The sequence below is a fragment of the Rosa chinensis genome, chromosome 6 (genome assembly GCF_002994745.2).
Source record: "Rosa chinensis cultivar Old Blush chromosome 6, RchiOBHm-V2, whole genome shotgun sequence".
NCBI classification, from domain to species: Eukaryota; Viridiplantae; Streptophyta; class Magnoliopsida; order Rosales; family Rosaceae; genus Rosa; species Rosa chinensis.
Window position 1 is genome coordinate 54,785,415 of NC_037093.1, and position 18,614 is coordinate 54,804,028.

Genomic DNA, 18,614 nt, shown 5'->3' on the forward strand with positions numbered 1-18,614 from the left:
ATTCTTCAACCAATGATCAGTCCAAAACTTAATAGAATTACCATGACCAATTCTCCATATAATTCCTTTTTTAACAAGTTCAGCTCCAAAAAGTATGCTTCTCCATGTGCTAGAACATCGATGAGGTTTCTTGTACCCATTTGTCAAAAGGTTTCCATGCTTCAAATACTTTTTCTGCAATACTCTACTCCATAAACCATTTTCACGTTGAATAAGCCTCCAACTAGCCTTAGCTAACATTGCTTGGTTCATGTGAGTAGTAGATTTAATGCCTAATCCACCAAACTCCTTGGGTTTGCAGATCATATCCCATCGAATTAGATGCACTTTTTTCTTTCCATTGCAATCACCCCATAAAAAATAACGATTTAACTTATCCAGAGATGACCAGATCGAGTTAGGCAACTTGGCAGTTTGCAGGGCATAGATAGCTATGGATGAGGTGACAGATTGAATCAGCGTAAGTCTTCCCGCAATGCTCAGAGTATTACACTTCCACCCAGCTAGCCTTCCCTGCACTTTATCAACAATGCTAGCATAAGTGTGTTTAGTAATTCTTGAATGTATCAGAGGCATGCCTAAATACTTCCCCATATTCTTTGTTAAGACTGAACCACAAAGTCTACTGATATCGCCAGCCAAATCATTGCCAACATTAGGAGAACAAAAAATCAGGGACTTGTCAAAATTAACTGTTTGTCCAGATAGAACGCAGAATACTTCTAAGCACTGTTTCAGAATACTTGCTTGATGAGTATTAGCTTCAGAAAAGAGAATTAGATCATCTGCAAAGAAAAAATGTGATATATAGGGTCCAGAACCAGAGGCTCTAACAGGTTTCCATTCCCCAACTTCAATGGCAGAATTAATTAGGTGTGAAAGCTTTTCCATACAAAGGACAAACAAATAAGGGGATAGCGGATCACCTTGTCGTAGACCTCTTCCTGCTCTAAAGGTAGTAGACAGTTCTCCATTTACGCAAACTTGGAAGCTTGTGGATGTAACACATTCCATAATGATTTTCACCATACTATCTGGAAAGTTAGCCTCATATAAAACATGCTCAATAAAATTCCAGTTCAATCTATCATAGGCCTTGGATAAGTCAATCTTCCATGCAAAGAAGCCCTTCCTACCTTTCGAGTTCTTGAATTTATGCAGCACTTCTTGAGTTATTACAATATTGTCAGCAATATGCCTTTCAGGCACGAAACTAACCTAGTTAGGACTGATGAGCTTTTTTAACATAGGTCGTATTCTGGACACCAAAATTTTTTAGAAAACTTTATATAATGTATTACACAGACTTATGGGTCTAAATAAAGCCATATCTCTAGGACTAGCAACTTTGGGAACAAGAGTAATTAATGTATGGTTTAGACCTTGAGGAATCATACCTGATGAGAAGATTGACTGAATAAAACTACACACTTCATTTGCACAGAGACCCCAGTGTTTTTGGTAAAAAATTGAAGGGTAACCATCAGCTCCAGGTGCCTTGAGGCTTCCAATACCAAACACAGCAGTTTTAACTTCAACGTTAGTAACATCTCTCTGCATCCAGCTGGTCTCACTTCTAGAAAGCTGAGGGAATAAATAAGGAATAACAAATCTGGAGTCATCACTTCTATGATAAGCAAATAGGTCTTCAAAGTATTTTGCAGCAATGTTTCTCATAGTCTCAGCATCCGAGCATAATTTCCCTTGTTCATCAAATAACCCTTCAATTTTGTTTCTTCTCCTTCTAACCATGGTTGTTAATTGGAAGAATTTAGAATTTTTGTCTCCCTCCTGCAACCACTTTACTCTTGCTTTTTGTTGCCAAAACATAGCCTCTTGATCCCTTATGGCTTATCAAATCATACTCCTGAATTAGTTCGTCTTCCAACTTGACAAGGTAAGGGTTATTTCTGGCATCATTGTTCAGCCTTTTTGAAAACACTTAAAAGACGTGAAATATAACTAGTAGAGCTGCAGATGGACTGGCTAAACCAGACAGGTTGTTTTCTCGTTTTAGTAGAGCAGTGGCATGCATAAAAAACTTTGCATACTGGTTGAATATTATGGCTGAAGGCAAAACTTCAATAGCCAACTCATAAACCTAATCATAGCATGACATCGAATATCCAAGTTCTCTGTCAAACAATTATAAGCACAACAAATAATTACACCCAGACAACACATTTGTCTAATTCAGATTCAGTTAAAGCATAGATACCTGAACTGCTTTTTCTACCTGAGAAAGTGTGATTTCCTCACTCATCTCCTGTGTGCTTGCAGGATTGTATTCAAGTCTTGCAAGCCAGTCCCAATACTCTGGTTCTGTTGGGAAGTCTCGCTTCATGTCAGTTGGTATTTTCTTACGTATTTCTTCTGAATTAACAAAGGAAGTTGCTTCCAAGATCTCCAAAAGCCGCTTTCTCAGAGTAAAACTAGAGGGAAGAGCTTTAACTGCTTCAATGTATATGGTTCTTAATATGCTTAAACCTTGCTCTTGAGACTTATTAACTGTGTTGATTGACTTCTCATTATCAGCATCTGACCCTTCACTGTATTCTCTTTCTTGATTAAGGAGCGTGTATAAATCTTTATTTTCGTCTCTCCACTGTTTCTCATCAGCACTTGTGTGAGTACGGTCATCCTCTCGAAGAGCAACCTTTTGATTCTTTAGTTTATTTAGGAATGTTTCTATTCGAAGATACTCATTCCAAAGATCTTCTGAAGTTCTGCAAATGCCCAATCCCTTCATCATTATAGGACAAGCAGCATTGGCATTTAAGTTATGGTAAGTTCCCAAGCTGCAGCATAAATCCAAACTCAGGAACTTTGGTGACACTTAATTACATGAGCCAGGACCTGCATAAAGACATTCCTTGATCAATAATCCCAAGTCTCGAACCGAGTTAAAAAAAAATGGAAATACCAGATGATAATCTGAACAAACCATTTACTGTTACCATACGACACTGTAGTGGCCCCGTTCTAATCTCTATCCCCATCCAAGCAAACAAAACAGAAACATTGGGACGGGGGGATTTTGTCATGCGACTCATGTCTACACTCCAAACGTAACATTCATTACATCAACACAAAACAAGAAAACTCGATCAAACTTCACAGCAGCTATAATAATTGCCTGAGGCACAAACATATCTTCTAGAGACAAAAACAGATGCTGTGTTCTATGTCTCATTTAGAAAGAGACTTTACAAATTCACTAGTACTGAAACACTGAAAGGCATTTGATAATGCTTTCACCATAAAGTAACAAAATAACAAATATATGAGGTTTTGAAAAATAAGGATGGAAGTTAACCAGTAAACCTTTATTGACAATACTGTTCTTCCCAAAAGGTAACATGCAGCAGCATACTTAGATGTTGTTCATTTCACAAATGAAGAATTGAAATTCACCCGTACAAACTAAACAAAATATGATGATGAACTTCAGAGTAGGGTCAAAGAAAAGGATACTTGTCTTCAGCAAAGTTATGAAAACTGAAAGAAGATTTCACTAAATTACAGGATCAAAGAACAAAAAATGGCACGACCTTAACAAAACAAACAACATACAAATGAAACCAAATAACAGAACTATAAACACATAGTACGACCAATGAGATGTAGCTTATACATATTGACTTATTGAGAGATGCCCTAATAGAGATGCCACAGGGAGAACTTTAATAAGATCTCATTTTTTTCAAGCATCTCAGGAATCATATCTTAAACTTGAGGTCAAAATTGAATAGCTTTCACAATCTGGAGAACTAGTCCAGTAATGTCTTTATAATCTTGCGTGCCCACCTATTACAGCAGCAGCTGTCTGTGATGTTCCCATCTGTTAATTAGCAGAAATGAATAAATTTCTAGTGGATGGCATTATGTAAAGAATGTGATATTAAACAATGAGCAGAAAGTCTAGTTATCATATTAGAAATTATTGGTAGTATTATTCACAATTAAAAGAAAAAAGAAAGAAAATCTGTTTTTCAAAGCAGAAATTGTTACTTTCCTAGATGAGCAGACATGCCAGTGATGCCACTAACCTTCGTCTCCATAATAAGGAAATACAGCCATAGGCTCAGATCTCAGTCGATATTTTTTTTTTTTGAGAAGAGATCTTAGTTGAAAGTTCCAAGTGCAGATTCATGCAACTTTCAGGTATTTAGAAGACGATTTTTATCCCCGTTGCATACAAACTTACAAAGTTTGATTCCAACTCGATGCGGGTCCTGTGACTCCTGTCTAGGGTGTGGTAGAGCAATAAAGCTGCAATATAAGCATGATGCATGCTTAGTTGTTCCTTCCCTCCTTGGTAAACAAACAATCTTGGATGAAGTATAATGAAGAGTTATCATAATGTGAGCAGTTCCTTGGAATTATATGTGGCTCATAACAAAATGACCTACCAATTATACACTTCTCAAGCATGTGGAGTTCTATCTTTTTAAAGAACAAAACTCACCACAGAAGAAGATAGGGAAAATCCATTTTCATGCCACCAACTTTAGCTAATCATTTCAGCACTCTCAACCAACTTGTCAAAAAGAAAAAGTTTTTAATTAGCAAAGAACTTGGGGGCCTGCAATATGAGATAAGGTTAAAAGTGTTCTCGTCAAGTTAAAATTGTTCTCGTCAAGATGCGGCATGAGGTAAATTCAACAGGAGGGAGGGGAAAATCGGAAGGTCGACATAGCATACGATTAGCTACAGGCTCTCAGCTTCTGAAATAGACTCTCTCGTCAAAACTTCTTTAACAAGTTCAAAGATGGATAGCAGCTCATCTTTACTCGAAGAAATACAATCTCTTCTCACTGTCTGAGTTCAACTGAGACCCTTAATAGCAATATCTTTGTTGAATGTGAAACCTTTCTGGAACAAAGATTTTGTGCTGGTTTCTGGGCTTCATCCAGTCCTCCAAGTTGCAAATACAATGAAATATGCTGACAGGCAAGTTCCTCGTTGATACACCCCATTGTTCAGCCTTTCTGAAAACACTTAAAAGACGTGAAATATAACTAGTAGAGCTGCAGACGGACTGGCCAAACCAGACAGGTTGTTTTATCGTTTTAGTACAGCAGTGGCATGCATAAAAAACTTTGCTTGCTGGTTGAATATTATGGCTGAAGGCAAGACTTCTATAGCCACCATATAAACCTAATCATAGCATGACATCCAAGATCCAAGTTCTCCATCAAACAATTATAAGCACATAAAATAATGACACCCAGAAAACACATTGTCCAATTCAGATTCAGTTAAAGCATAGATACCTGAACTGCTTTTTCTATCTGAGAAAGTGTGATTTCTTCACTCATCTCCTGTGTACTTGCAGGATTGTATTCAAGTCTTGCCAGCTTGTCCCAGTACTTGGTTCTGTTGAGAAGTCCTTCATGTCACATAGTAATTCCTTACGTATTTCTTCTGAACTAACCAAGGAAGTTGCTTCCGAGATCTCCAAAAGCAATGCTTCAATGTATATGGTTCGTAGTGTGCTAAAACCTTGCTCTTGAAAATTATTAACTTTGTTCCTTGACTTCTGATTTTCAGTATCTGACCCTCATTGTTTTCTGTTTCTTGATTAAGGGGCATGTATAGATCTTTATTCTCATCTCTCCACTGTTTCTGATCAGCAAGTGTCTGAGTACGGTCCAGAGTGCCCACATCCTCTCCAAGAGCAACCTTTTGAGCCTTTAGTTTATTTAGGAATGTCACTTCCATTCAAATATACTAATTCCTAAGATCTTCTGAAGTTTTGCAAACGCCCAATCCAATCCCTCGAGCAGCATTGACATTTAAGTTGTGGTCAAATTCCCAAGCTGCAGCATTGACATTTAAGTTTTGCAAACTCCTACTGTTTCTGATCAGCAAGTGTCTGAGTACGGTCCAGAGTGCCCACATCCTCTCCAAGAGAAACCTTTTGAGCCTTTAGTTTATTTAGGAATGTCATATCCATTCGAAGATGCTCATTCCTAAGATCTTCTGAAGTTTTGCAAATGCTCAATCCCTTCATCATTATAGGACGAGCAGCATTGACATTTAGGTTATGGTCAAATTCCCAAGCTGCAGCATAGATCCAAACTCCGGGGACCTTGGGGTGAAACTTAATTACATGAGAAAGGACCTGCACAAAGACATTCCTTGGTCAACAATCTCAAGTCTGGAACCAAGCATATACAATATGGTAATACCAAATGATAGTATGAACAAACCATTTACTGCTACCCCACAACACTGTAGTGGCTGCGTTCTAATCTCTGTACCCATCCAGCAAACAAAACAGATATATAGGGACAGGGGGATTTTGTCATGTGACTCATGTCTATACTCTACCAAAAGAAACATTCATTACATTAACACAAAACAAAAAAACTTAATAAAACTTCACTGTAGCTATAATAATTGCCTGAGGCACAAACATATCTTCTAGAGACAAAAACAGATGCTATGTTCTATGTCTCATTTATAAAGAGACTTTACAAATTCACTACTGAAACACTGAAAGGCATATGATAGCGCTTTCATCGTAAGCAACAAAACCACAAATCCATGAGAGGTTTTGAAAAATAAGAATGAGAATGAAAAGATAACATGCAGCAGCATACTTGGATGTTGTTCTTTTCATGAATTTACCCGTACAAACTAAACAGAATATGATGATGAACTTCAACTACTATAATATCTATGGTCAAAGAAAAGGATACATGTCTCCAACAAAGTTATGAGAACTGAAAGCAGATTTCACTAAATTACAGATGAAAGAACAGAAAATGGCACGACCTTAACAAAATAAACAACATACAATTGAAACCAGAATAACAGAATTTAAACACAGGAAACTAATGAGATGTAGCTTATACATATAGAGAGATCCCTAATAGGGATGCCACAGGACGAATTCTATTACAATCTCACTTTTTCAAATGTTATCAGGCATCAAATCCAGCAGTTGAACATAAACAAAATACTTGATGCCATCTATAACTGAAAAGGCTGAACATTTGTTTCAAATAGATAAGTTCAAATTGTTCAGTAATGCCTACTGGAATCATATCCACTAGATGAACATAAGCAAAAAACTTGATGCCTACTGCAACCGAAAATGCAGAACGTTTGTTTCAACAAGATCAAAATTCTCAAATGGTTCAGTAATCAATAACATGCATAGCTGAAACTGAAGTCCGACCCAGAACACTATTCTGTGGTTATTTTGTTCATTCAGTGCTTGCACTTAATTAACATATTCATAGATTATGAGGGAAACGTCAAATTGCCAATTGTTATTATATTGGATGTATGCTAAGGTAGGTTTTCAGAGCATTGATTGGACTAAAGGGGTAATAAGCTGCAAGGAATTGGGATGTGTTTCATACCTTTTCCGTATTAGAAAAATACAATTGTAAAGGGATGCAGTTGCACATTGGTGGTTTTTATACTAGTGAGAATATAGATGAATCGAATACAATAACAAATCAACTAATCAACCCTTCTAATCTATTACTATATGGATGTCCTGAGTTCACATATGCAATGCAACTGGGCAGACCCAAGAAATTTGTGGGGGATGAACTAGGAAGATCCTGAATGTGACCGCATTACCCATTTACCCATAATCGTGAAAATGGCTTCTCTAAACACCATTAAATAACCAAGAGCTTGAAAAGTAGAGAACTTGTTGTATGTAAACAAACCCATGTATTACTTTACAAAAAAATGTGAACAGATAAATGAATATTTGAAGAACTACCCATCAGAGTTCTTTCTTAGACAGAAAAAGTGTCCTGAAACGCCAAATAAAAATCTGAAAAAAATGTGCTACACTACACAAACATCCAAGTGAAAACTAGACAGAGTAAACGAGGCTGAGAACTGTACCTATAAGCTCAGCTGAAACTGCAATGAGCTCTTTCGCTGTAGCTTGATTCTGCCCAAGTCTGAGGAGGAACCGATGGATGAGGAAGAAGGAAATTCCGAGAGAGGAGAAGGGTCTGTAGCGGTTAAGAATAGGAGTGGGCTGACTAAACAAACAAGCAAATATTGGATCACTTCGCACTTATAAAACAAGTATTATACGGAAAAAAATACGTTCTTTGGTAATAGTAAGAAAATTATAGGTTTCTACTGAAAATCGTTGCTTTGTAGTTTATGCTCATGGACTTGTATTCTCCTGGAAACAAGTCCATGGTTCATTCATTGCTGAAGGTGGCATACTGTAACTATTTTGGGTTCCTTTGAAGAGTTCATGGAATTTCTTCCAAATTCTATCATTTCTTTGATATTCTTACGAATCTCCAGTAAGGGTCATAAAATCCACTTTCTTGGCAAAGTTCATATAGCTCTCAAGGGGAGATTACAGAGAAACACGAGTACAACAAACCTATGGATAAAGCGTGGAATTGAATTTTTTTTTTCTAAATCAAAACAGTAAGTGCTACAACTTTCACATTACAAGCCAACAGGTACATCAACATCCTTACAAACAACAGCTAAGAAGAAACTACTATTATTTCTAAACCTAGAAACAATCTCTTCCTCATTTTTTTTTTCTTGTTTCCATTTTCTCCTCGTCTACACAGAAAACATTTAACAAGCTCAATTCACAATACTATAACCTTTGCTTCACTCGCCTGCCATTAATGTCACTACCATCAAGAATAGCTTCATTACCAATCCTGCATACAGATACAGAATGTTCACTAACTCTAGCTACATATTCCAAGAGTTCGGTCAGAACAGACGGGCAGCTTTCCCTCAAGTGTTTATAACCATCTGTTTTCATCACACCTACAAAATAAAAACAAAAGAATTCTCAGTTACCGAGTAATATATCATTCATGCATACATTACATCCAGGAACCATTAAATTAGACAAAGACAAACAAGGACCAAGACAGCATGATGTAATACGAAAAGATCTAAACTACTAGTTTAAAGAAGAGATATGATGAAGAATACAAGCAGAATATTTTAAGTCAAGATTTGGAAAGTAGTTCAAATATATCTAGGTTTTTATTATTACGATTCTTATAATTATTAGGATTATTTCTTTAGGATTCTTCAAGGATATCTCTAGTTATTCTACAGTTATCTTAGCCTCCCTATATATAGAGGCCTTTGTAGTCTTTTATTGGGAGATTGAGATTAATAAAATTGAAAGCTTTCTGCTTCTCTCCAGGTTTGTGTGATGCAACCTAACCTTAGGTGTGATGCCTAAGTTCTCTGGGTGTGATGCTAGTAGTTCTATCCTTTTTCTTCTTAAGTTTCTTATTCTAAATCCCTTTTCTTTCTAACAATCGAGACTGCTGCAAATAAACCCGTTCTGCAGTTCTTTTGCTTCTTGTCCTGCATCAAGATAATGTATAAAATCTAAAAGAATGTAAGACATTCATGTGGTCCAAGATTACTACCCATCTAGAAGTTTCCATGTGAAAACAAGATTCAAAGGGTAAAATAGCCTAGATTTGTTTCCTTGCTGTATTAGACAATTCTAACAACCCTTCTCAAAGGCTTGTGACGGAAGCCTCTAGTTTAATAGCTCTTATCAAATGATCTTCCAGATACTAAAGGACAAGGAGGAAGTATTAATGTTCTCACAATAAGCTTAACTTTATGACCTATAGAGGCATTAATTTAAGGTGGGCACGGAGCACAGAAATTTGTACATTAAAAGTAACTAAAGAATAATTGTCAGAGAATTGGTAATAAGATGCAACTGAATGCAAATTCAAAACATCAATAGATAAAGCAGGACATATGAATACCAGAACATTGAAATCATACAAAAGTAATTCTCCATTCTCCAATGATTGATTACACTGTAATTCTAGACAGCTTTTAGAGCTATTCAATTATCCACGTATGACCAATTTAACTCATGCATAATCATTGTCAACAATCTCATTTGGGATGCCGAGAATAATGGTTTTCCTTTCATCTTACAAACCCAGAATTCATTTTTAAATTATTTGTAAAACAAAACTTGATAGATATAAAAGACTCACCTTGTAGATTTCCAGGTGTTGCAATGAATCTGAGACACACAGCTTTCAACTGGAAACAGTGATGTTGTTCTGCCAGAGCTAATGTCGTCGCCACAGTGTTAATTGCTACATCCTTGCACAAATTTTCCTCACACAGCAACCTTAGCCTTTCTAAGCCATACCGATCTGCTGCTGCAAGCAGATGCTGAGCCATCAGAGTGGAAGCTCCATGAAAATTGATGCCGGTAAGCTCCTCAATGTCAGGCAGTGAATCCCAATACATGAAATGAAGTAAAGCCTGCACATGGACAAAATAGGGTTATATGAATTGTCAAGCCTGCTCTCCCATCTTTGTAGAAACATACAATAAGCATTAGTTAAATGATGCATACAAATAATGAACCAAAGAAAAAGAAATGCATCCTACCTTAAAGACTGGAGCCTCTATGTCCTCAACATTTATGCACTGAGAGTTCTGATCTTTCATTGGACCAAATAGTTGGGCCCTGAATACAGGTGATCGAGCCGCTAGTACCAACTTGTGAGCAGCAAAAGTTTCCCCATCAACTTCAAAATTTACATCAGTACCCTTTCCACTTTCTAGTAGTTGCCCAAAATGATGACCCATGTTGGATCGTGGTACTGCTATAGAGTATATTTTTGGCCCCTCAGTGTGTGACTTCACAACGCCAACCATACAGTTGACTGAGAGGCAATCATCTTTAAGGTAGTCTGATGTCTCCAGAGAAGTTCTTTTGAAAAAACGCTTGTAACCCCTGCAGCATCCAAAGAAGCCATTAAATTCTAAAAGTAAACCAATCACCACAGTGGATATATATACATAATATGGAAAGCTGAACCAAACTCATTTCGACTTTTCAAGAACATCACACTGCAGAATATTGAACATAATAAAGTAGGGCATACATTTTACCAGGTTAGATAGCAATCAATCCAAAGCATATATCACAAGAAGTTTTCAACAAAAGTACTAAACAGTTCTAGCAGAAATATATCGATCAAATGGGGCATTGTCACCATAAACACACAGGATTCTATGAGAGCATGACAGAGCTGTTATCTATTGTTCCTACACTGAATACAGTAACTCAAGAATAACCAAAATAAGAGCAAATACATTTGTAACTCTATACATGTCATACATAACTTCTAACAAGGTTGGGCGTGAGCATTTTCTGTTTCAGGTTGCACAATTAGCTCCTTAACATTGATCAAGGCAAAGAACAAATAAGGATTCACAACTTTTCTATTTTAACCCCAACTAGTACAGAATTTATAATTACAAACCAAATGATTGCTTCACATTTCCTAATCATATCTGCAAGGCTTTTTTACACCTAAAACCCTTACTCTTCCAAATCGAACATGCTTCTTTTAAAATCAGAGAATCGAAGCTAGCAATTATAACAAACTCACACACATTCATCAATAAAAAGAAGGCAAGACAAACAAGACTCTGGGAAAGAACTCCGAAGCATTCAACTCACCACATGCTACCCCGATACTTGAGCGTGTAGGGGCCGCTATCCAATGACCTCCCGAAATGGCTATGCACCTTGTGCCTCCCATTTCCACTCTGATCCAAAAGCGTCAGCTCAAACAGAGCTCTCACATCGCTTCCTTCACTCGCGAGCGCAATGAACAGCGACACATACGTGGCATTGTCCTCGGCGCTCTTGCCGTCGGGATAGAAATAGATGGCCCAAGAATACCCACCCACATTGAAAACTTCGGAGGTCACGTACTTCCCAATCCCAATCCCTTTGGACAAAGAATACCCGTTGATCTTGAACTGGTGCGTCCCGTTCACCGTCTCCGTGATCGACGTCGACGAGGTGGTCGTCGGCGCCGGCGAGGACGAGGTCGCCGGAGACGAAGAAGACGACGGCCTGGAGGCTTCTAAAACAACCTTGCCCATATCCAGTGAGAAATTGAGCTGCTTTGGGGTGGAATTTCCCCGAATTCGGGATCTAGGGTTTTACGGTGGAATTGGGTGTGGAAATGAGAAATCTTCAACCTGGGATTGAAGATTCCTCTGCTCCTGAATGAGAAAGCTAGAATCTTTGGAAGAAAGAATCTGTGGGGAAAGCTTCTATGGGGTTCTGGAAGGTGAAATTCTAGGGATTGTGTTCACATTCAGAGAGAGAGAGAGAGAGAAGAAGAAGTGGGAGACGATGACTTGTGTGAATCGTCAGGGTGGATTTTATACTTTGTTTTTTGCTGACAGTGAATTATTGGTGAGGAGCAGCAGAGAGTGTGTACTAGCCCGACCTAACAAATTTTGACCCACTCGCTCTCCTATTGCGCCACGTGTTCTTCAGCTAACGGAAAGGTGTTTTGGTCATTTTGGATGAGGAACCTTTGGATTTACTTTGCTATTTATAGATCACGCATTCACAATTTTGGTACTGCCCTCCAACGATAGTGGTAAACCCACTTTGTGAGCATTTCTTTATTAAAGTTGTCAATAAAGAAAAAATATAAATCTCGAGGAAGAAGGAGGCCGGAATAACTTTTATAGTGGTGAAGTTATATTGAAATTGTAATAGTACGAGCGGTGAAGTTCTTTTATGCTTGGTCTCATGAGAGATAATTATTTAGGTCCATCGATCAAGATATAGACACTTTATTTAAACTTATTTAATTAAGAGCATGTTATCTTAATAGAAGACATTTGTGATTCGATAAGTTTGTGTCAACGATGCCTGCATGATCAAAACTAATACAACTTTATTACTCTCATACATTTTGCAATACTATATATAAACTGTGTATGATATCTAATTGAGAGCATGTTATCCTGCCTAACAAAAATGGTTGTGATTTGATAAGCCAATATCAAACTATCAACGATGTCTGCATGATCAAAGTGAATACAACTTTGTTACTCTTGTACATTTGCAGTACTATATATAAACTGTGTAAGATATAGGCTATTGTTCATCAATAAATAATGTGAGATTGGAGAGTGGTAGCGACGGCTAAGTCTAGAAAACATGAGATTATTGTTTGAGGTGAAACGTCTAGAAAACATGAGATTAATAGCCGTTGCCTTGTTGCTCAAGTGGAGGTTTGTCTTACACGCGCGTCAGGCTGGGCCTGTCTAGAAACTAGAATCTGGATGAAGAGCCGACAGCCTGCTTTCGGAAGAATCCGCTACAAGCAGGAACACGCTGCTTACGGGTGAGGATGGCGTCACAATATTGCCACGTGGCAGACCACCTTCCATGCGTAAAAAAAAACTAAAAATAACCAGTTGGGTAAAATAAAAAAATCCGCACGAAAAATGGGAAATGAAGAAAACCTTGGTTGCTCTTGTTAAGATTTCCCTGCGTACAATGTTTTTTTAGTCGTCAGAGCTTTCGAACAGCGAAAAATGTTGAAAAAAAAAATCTTTTTCATCTTTTTTTTTTTTTCAACTGATTAACTATTATTTAACGAGAATTAAACTTTCAATCAAAATTTATAATAATAGAGAAATCAAAAATGAAAACTTAATAATAACTAAAACTGTAAAAGGTAAATGTTCATAGCAGAGGTTACTACAACTCATTAATTCTGAGTAGTACGTACCACCATACCATAGCTAGGTTTTTGGACTTTCAACGTGGTGGGTTTACATATTCTTGTACAGGACATTATTTCCAGGTTGACTGTGTTTGGTAAACACATTTATATGCATCTCTGTAAGGAGTGGCAAATAATTTTTAGTTCGATCTCTATCTGGTAAGGTATGGTGCATGCCTGGATTAAAATCCATATGCTGGTCCATATTTGTGGGTGAGCTCTTGAATATGGTCGAGTAATAAGTATCTGGTTTTCATAGGTTGACTGCAGGAATTAAGAAGAGTACGTACATCGGTACATGTACTGAAGAAGATGAGTTACGAACTACATGTCACGTATTGAATGTATGATATATATATATATATATAGTTGGTGTAGTCAAATGAGAACATTAAACTTGGTCAAATTAATTTGTATAGGAGTGAAGAAATACTGACTAGAGCATATGCATGTAGATCTGAATCATATGAATGCTCAATTTCATTTATTCCATGTTTGGACGGTCAATTAGGTGTGGCATTATTCTGGTCTACGTACGTGGCATGGTGAGAAATGAGAAGGAGAAGAGAGACGAAAGAAAGATTTTTTTATATTTTTTTTATGGGGTCTACATATATAACTTGATAACTGCGAATTGCTTTCATTGCAGCACCAAATTGCAGAGAACAAACAGCAAGGACTAAGCTTAACCTGATTTGGTGGCTCTCTTATAAATTTCCATCTCTGAAAGTAAACAAATTAGAGTGGATGGTTTTGACGCAGATTGCAATTCCGTTTAGGCTGCAGAGTTCGGTGATTCCTGCATTAGTGTCATTGAAAAGTTCGGAATAAGTAGTTTAGACTTCTTCATTTCCATCAATCCTAATTGCAATTGAAACACCTTCTTCGAGGGCCAATGGCTTTGTGTTGATGGCAACCCTATAGGTAGTTATATGATTATCGAAATTTCAGCACATCTGTATCCACATGCATAACACAGATAACACTTCTGCAAAGAGAATAGCTACGTAGCTTTCAGGATACTGTGATTCATGTGAGGATTAAAACAGAAACATTGAGAATGAAAATCTTGTTTTGGACATTCATGATTCCCAGATAATGGAACTCTAGGAAGTGGAAGTTGGTCAAAAGTAATGAAGTAAGAAAATTAAGAAACTAAGTGGGAAAGCACTTCCAATTCCAATTTAAAGATAGGGAAGATGCTTAGTAAATGACCAGTGGTCAATATCAAGAACCCTAAGGTGTGTGTGTGCGAGAGAGAGAGGGAGAGAGAGAGTTTCAATCTCATTCTCTTTGTAGTCAAAGTATTGCAGCATATTTTGCATGAATCAATTGATCAACAACTTTCCTCTGATTGGGAAACTCGTGGCAGTGATTATATGATTTATAATCATACGCGCAACTGGCTTTACGCGCGCGTCAGGCTGGGCCTGTCTAGAAACTAGAATCTGGATGAAGAGCCGACAGCCTGCTTTCGGAAGAATCCGCTCCAAGCAGGACCACGCTGCTTACGGGTGAGATAGCGTCATAATATTACCACGTGGCAGACTACCTTTCCATGCGTAAAAAAACCTAAAAACAACCAGTTGGGTAAAAAAATATCTGCACGAAAAATGGGAAATGAAGAAAACCTTGGTTGCTCTTGTTATATAAGATTACCCTGCGTACAATGTTTTAGTCGTCAGAGCTTTCGAACAGCGAAAAATGTTGAAAAAAAAAATCTTTTTCATATTTTTTTTTACAACAATTAACTACTATTTAACGAGAATTGAACTTTCAATCAAAATTTATAATAATAGAGAAATCAAAAATGAAAACTCAATAATAACTAAAACCGTAAAAGGTAAAATGTTCATAGCAGAGGTTGCTACAACTCATTAATTCTGAGTAGTACGTACCACCGTACCATTGCTAGGTTTTTGGACTTTCAACGTGGTGGGTTTACATATTCTTGTACAGGACATTATTTCCAGGTAATTGACTGTGTTTGGTAAACACATTTATATGCATCTCTGTAATGAGTGGCAAATAATTTTTAGTTCGATCTCGATCTGGTAAGATATGGTGCGTGCCTGGATTAAAATCCATCTGCTGGTCCATATTTGTGGGTGAGCTCTTGAATATGGTGGAGTAATAAGTATCTGGTTTTCATAGGTTGACTGCAGGAAGAAGAGTACGTACATCGGTACATGTACTAAAGAAGATGAGTTACGAACTACGCAGTGGCAGATCCAGGATCTAATTGTTGTCTAGGCTAATTAGAAGTGCACAAATTTTTTTTTTCTTGAGCTGAAAAACAAGTCCATGTTTGATGTTTCCGAACACCCACTAGAAACAGTGTACATAAACAAACCCAAAACCGATAGCCCCCAACTCACCAATCAAAGACTATATTGCTACAGTGGGGGCTATTAATCTTGATCGTGCTAATCTTGGTGTTGGATTTGGAGCTTTGCTTGCCATTGTTAATCAATTTATGAGAAAAACAAGAATTGAAGCAATTAATCAACATAACACAAAATATGAACATGAATTTAGCCTAATTAATTAGCTTCATCTTTCTCTCACAACAAAACCAAGTCACAGATTCTTGACAAACCTACACCTTAGAAAATGAAATATACACCAATCAAACTGGAAATCTGAAAAATAAAGAATTGAAGCAAGCAACAGAACATGAAATTGAGCCCAATTAATTAGCAAACACTAGCTCTCACAACAAAACGAAGTATGAAACAACTCCCAACAATCCCAATCCTCAACTTATACACAAAAGCCCAACTCACAATTACATCTGCCACTGGTAGCAAACAGAATCGGCGAGTTTCTCCTTCTAGGATTTCTTTGGGAAAACCCCATTGGGAAAAACAAAGCAGGAAGAAGAACAGAGATGTATCAAAAATTCAAAACAGAGGAGATCGATAGAGTTTCATACCTTGTTTACGAGAAAGCGAAAGAAAGATTGTTGCTTTTGTCCTTTGGAGATTTCTTGGTGTGCGTCGCCGATTGAGGCTATTGGACAACAAGGGGTGAGATTTTCCACAAGAAGGGAATTTGGGTGTGTCTTAGTAGTGTGACTGTGTGAGGCTATGAGCTGTTGTGGGAGACTAGGAGTCTAGGAATACACGCGACTTTGATGGATAATTTTTTTCTTTTCTTTGGGATGGTATGGGCTGAAGGTAGAGATATATATATACTCAAGGGTTTTTAGCCCAAAATTTTGTCGAGGCTTGAGCCCATATAGCCTCCTAAGCCCCTGGGACTACGTACATGTCACATATTGAATGTATGATATATATAGTTGGTACGTGTAGTCAAATGAGAACATTAAACTTGGTCAAATTTGTATAGGAGTGAAGAAATATTGACTAGAGCATATGCATGTGTAGACAGTTACATGTCATAGCCCAACCCAAAATTACTGGGATATTTTATATAGTATAAGTGTGCCTTTCTAATTGTTGTCTAACATTGGTTCAGTTGGCAAATGGTAGGGTTGTTTTCTTTCTTCCTAATGTCTCACCTTGGTTCGAATCCCCACAACTTGCAGTTTTCCCATTTCTTTCTCCGTTTTTGTCATTTTCCCCCCTTTTGTTCCCTTTTTTTTTTTTGGGTCCTTTTCCCATTTTCTTCTCCCTTTCTTCCCAGGGCTGTCCCGTGACAAAGTGAGGCCTAAGGCAAGCGTTAGAGAGGCTTTCCTTCAAAAAAAAAAACCTAGAAGGTAACAATGTCGACAAAAACAAGAAGAGAAATTTTCATTTGAAGATCACTCTTCTTGCCTTTTGGGATGCAAAAATGTTGATTAAATTAGTGTATTTAAACTTTTTGAACAATTTTCTTTCAATAGATAACATGGCTAGGCCATTCAATCTTTCTTGTGACATGGTTGATCGTAAATATGATTTTATTAGTTTCAGTTCTGAAAATCTTCTTTCAGCAGAAGCAACTGTCACAGGAATAGTTAATAGTATTTTATAAGCAATCATGGTATTTGAGAAACAATCACATCTTTGAACAAAGTGCATAACTTCAATTGGTGTTTCTAATTTTCGATCTGAATCTTTGTTTAGCATTTCAGTTAACAATCTTAATTCTAAATGCAGCTCTGAACCATCTATATCAGAAACATTATCATGAGTAAAAAACTCTGAGACACTTTACTTTCAAATCAGTATCAACTAATGATTTTAATTATTTCACATCACATAAAAAACTAAAAACACTTTCATATAATTGAAATTGTTCAAATCTACTGTGAAGGGAAGATATGGCTTGATCTACTATATATAAAAAAATACTCAGTCCTAAAAGTATCTTCAACAGATAATGTTGGTTCATCATTTGCATTCTCATCAAACTGCTTTTTTCTACAAGTCCTACGTTTTTCACGAAATATAGGTTCTATTTCCATTTCAAGTGCAATATCTCTAGCTGAAATCATAGCAGATGTAAATCCATATTCTCTATACTTTATAAAAAAATAAACCAAGTCTTCTAACAATTTAATAGCATCACCAATATCCATGTCTTTAGATTGTAGCTTTTTACTAACCAAGTCAACAACATATGGCATATCATACCAGATAATCATGCCTAATAAAAATTCAAAGTTTGCAAAAGCATAGTCTGCTAACATTTCGGCTTCACATTTTTGGGGTGTTTAACCCAATAACACTTACCAATACAAAAGAAAATGAGGAAATTTGGAGGCCTCATAGAGTCACGGGTCTTTCTTCATCGATCTCTCGCGTCGTCTTTAGTGTAGAAAACTGCGTTATGCGTTTTATTTAGGGGAAATGATCATTTACCCAATTTTGGAGTTAATTAACCCCACTTGCCCAAACACTCTAAGAGATTGCCCACTTACCCAAACACTCTAAGAGATTATTTCCCTAATACCAAATTAATTATTTTTTTATTCTTTTTATTTATTTTTGGGACTTTTTTTGCCCTCTCCTTCTTTCTCACTTAGAGAGAGAAGTCATCGGAGACCTTGCCGGACTCCCGTGGCTAGTGGCCGGCCACCGACTCCTGTGACGGACT

The 18,614-nt window shown here is 37.1% G+C and overlaps 2 protein-coding genes across 2 annotated transcripts; both read right to left on the reverse strand.

Moving 5' to 3' along the window:
- Nucleotides 1-1,942: 1,942 nt before the first annotated feature.
- Nucleotides 1,943-2,752, reverse strand: LOC112171589. The gene is made up of 2 exons (XM_024308749.1): nucleotides 2,219-2,752; nucleotides 1,943-2,101 (listed from the first exon to the last, which is right to left on the reverse strand). The coding sequence occupies exons 1-2, from the start codon at nucleotides 2,750-2,752 to the stop codon at nucleotides 1,943-1,945; spliced, it is 693 nt and encodes a 230-aa protein (XP_024164517.1).
- A 5,618-nt stretch (nucleotides 2,753-8,370) lies between these two features.
- LOC112174557 (BTB/POZ and MATH domain-containing protein 2) lies at nucleotides 8,371-12,229 on the reverse strand. The gene is made up of 4 exons (XM_024312346.2): nucleotides 11,492-12,229; nucleotides 10,411-10,759; nucleotides 10,005-10,281; nucleotides 8,371-8,787 (listed from the first exon to the last, which is right to left on the reverse strand). Exons 1-4 carry the CDS (start codon nucleotides 11,920-11,922, stop codon nucleotides 8,609-8,611), a joined length of 1,236 nt encoding a protein of 411 aa, XP_024168114.1. The 5' UTR covers nucleotides 11,923-12,229; the 3' UTR covers nucleotides 8,371-8,608.
- Between the last annotated feature and the right edge of the window lie 6,385 nt (nucleotides 12,230-18,614).

Bases quoted from the DNA above. Each gene is read 5' to 3' on its own strand.
- LOC112171589 (XM_024308749.1), bottom strand. From the start codon at position 2,752: ATGATGAAGGGATTGGGCATTTGCAGAACTTCAGAAGATCTTTGGAAT. The intron at 2,102-2,218 runs GTATCTATGCTT...TGCTATGATTAG, and splicing joins AGGTAGAAAAAGCAGTTCAG to GTTTATGAGTTGGCTATTGA.
- LOC112174557 (XM_024312346.2), bottom strand. From the start codon at position 11,922: ATGGGCAAGGTTGTTTTAGAAGCCTCCAGGCCGTCGTCTTCTTCGTCT. The intron at 10,760-11,491 runs GTGAGTTGAATG...TGGATGCTGCAG, and splicing joins AAGTATCGGGGTAGCATGTG to GGGTTACAAGCGTTTTTTCA. The intron at 10,282-10,410 runs GTAGGATGCATT...GTCCATGTGCAG, and splicing joins TAGAGGCTCCAGTCTTTAAG to GCTTTACTTCATTTCATGTA.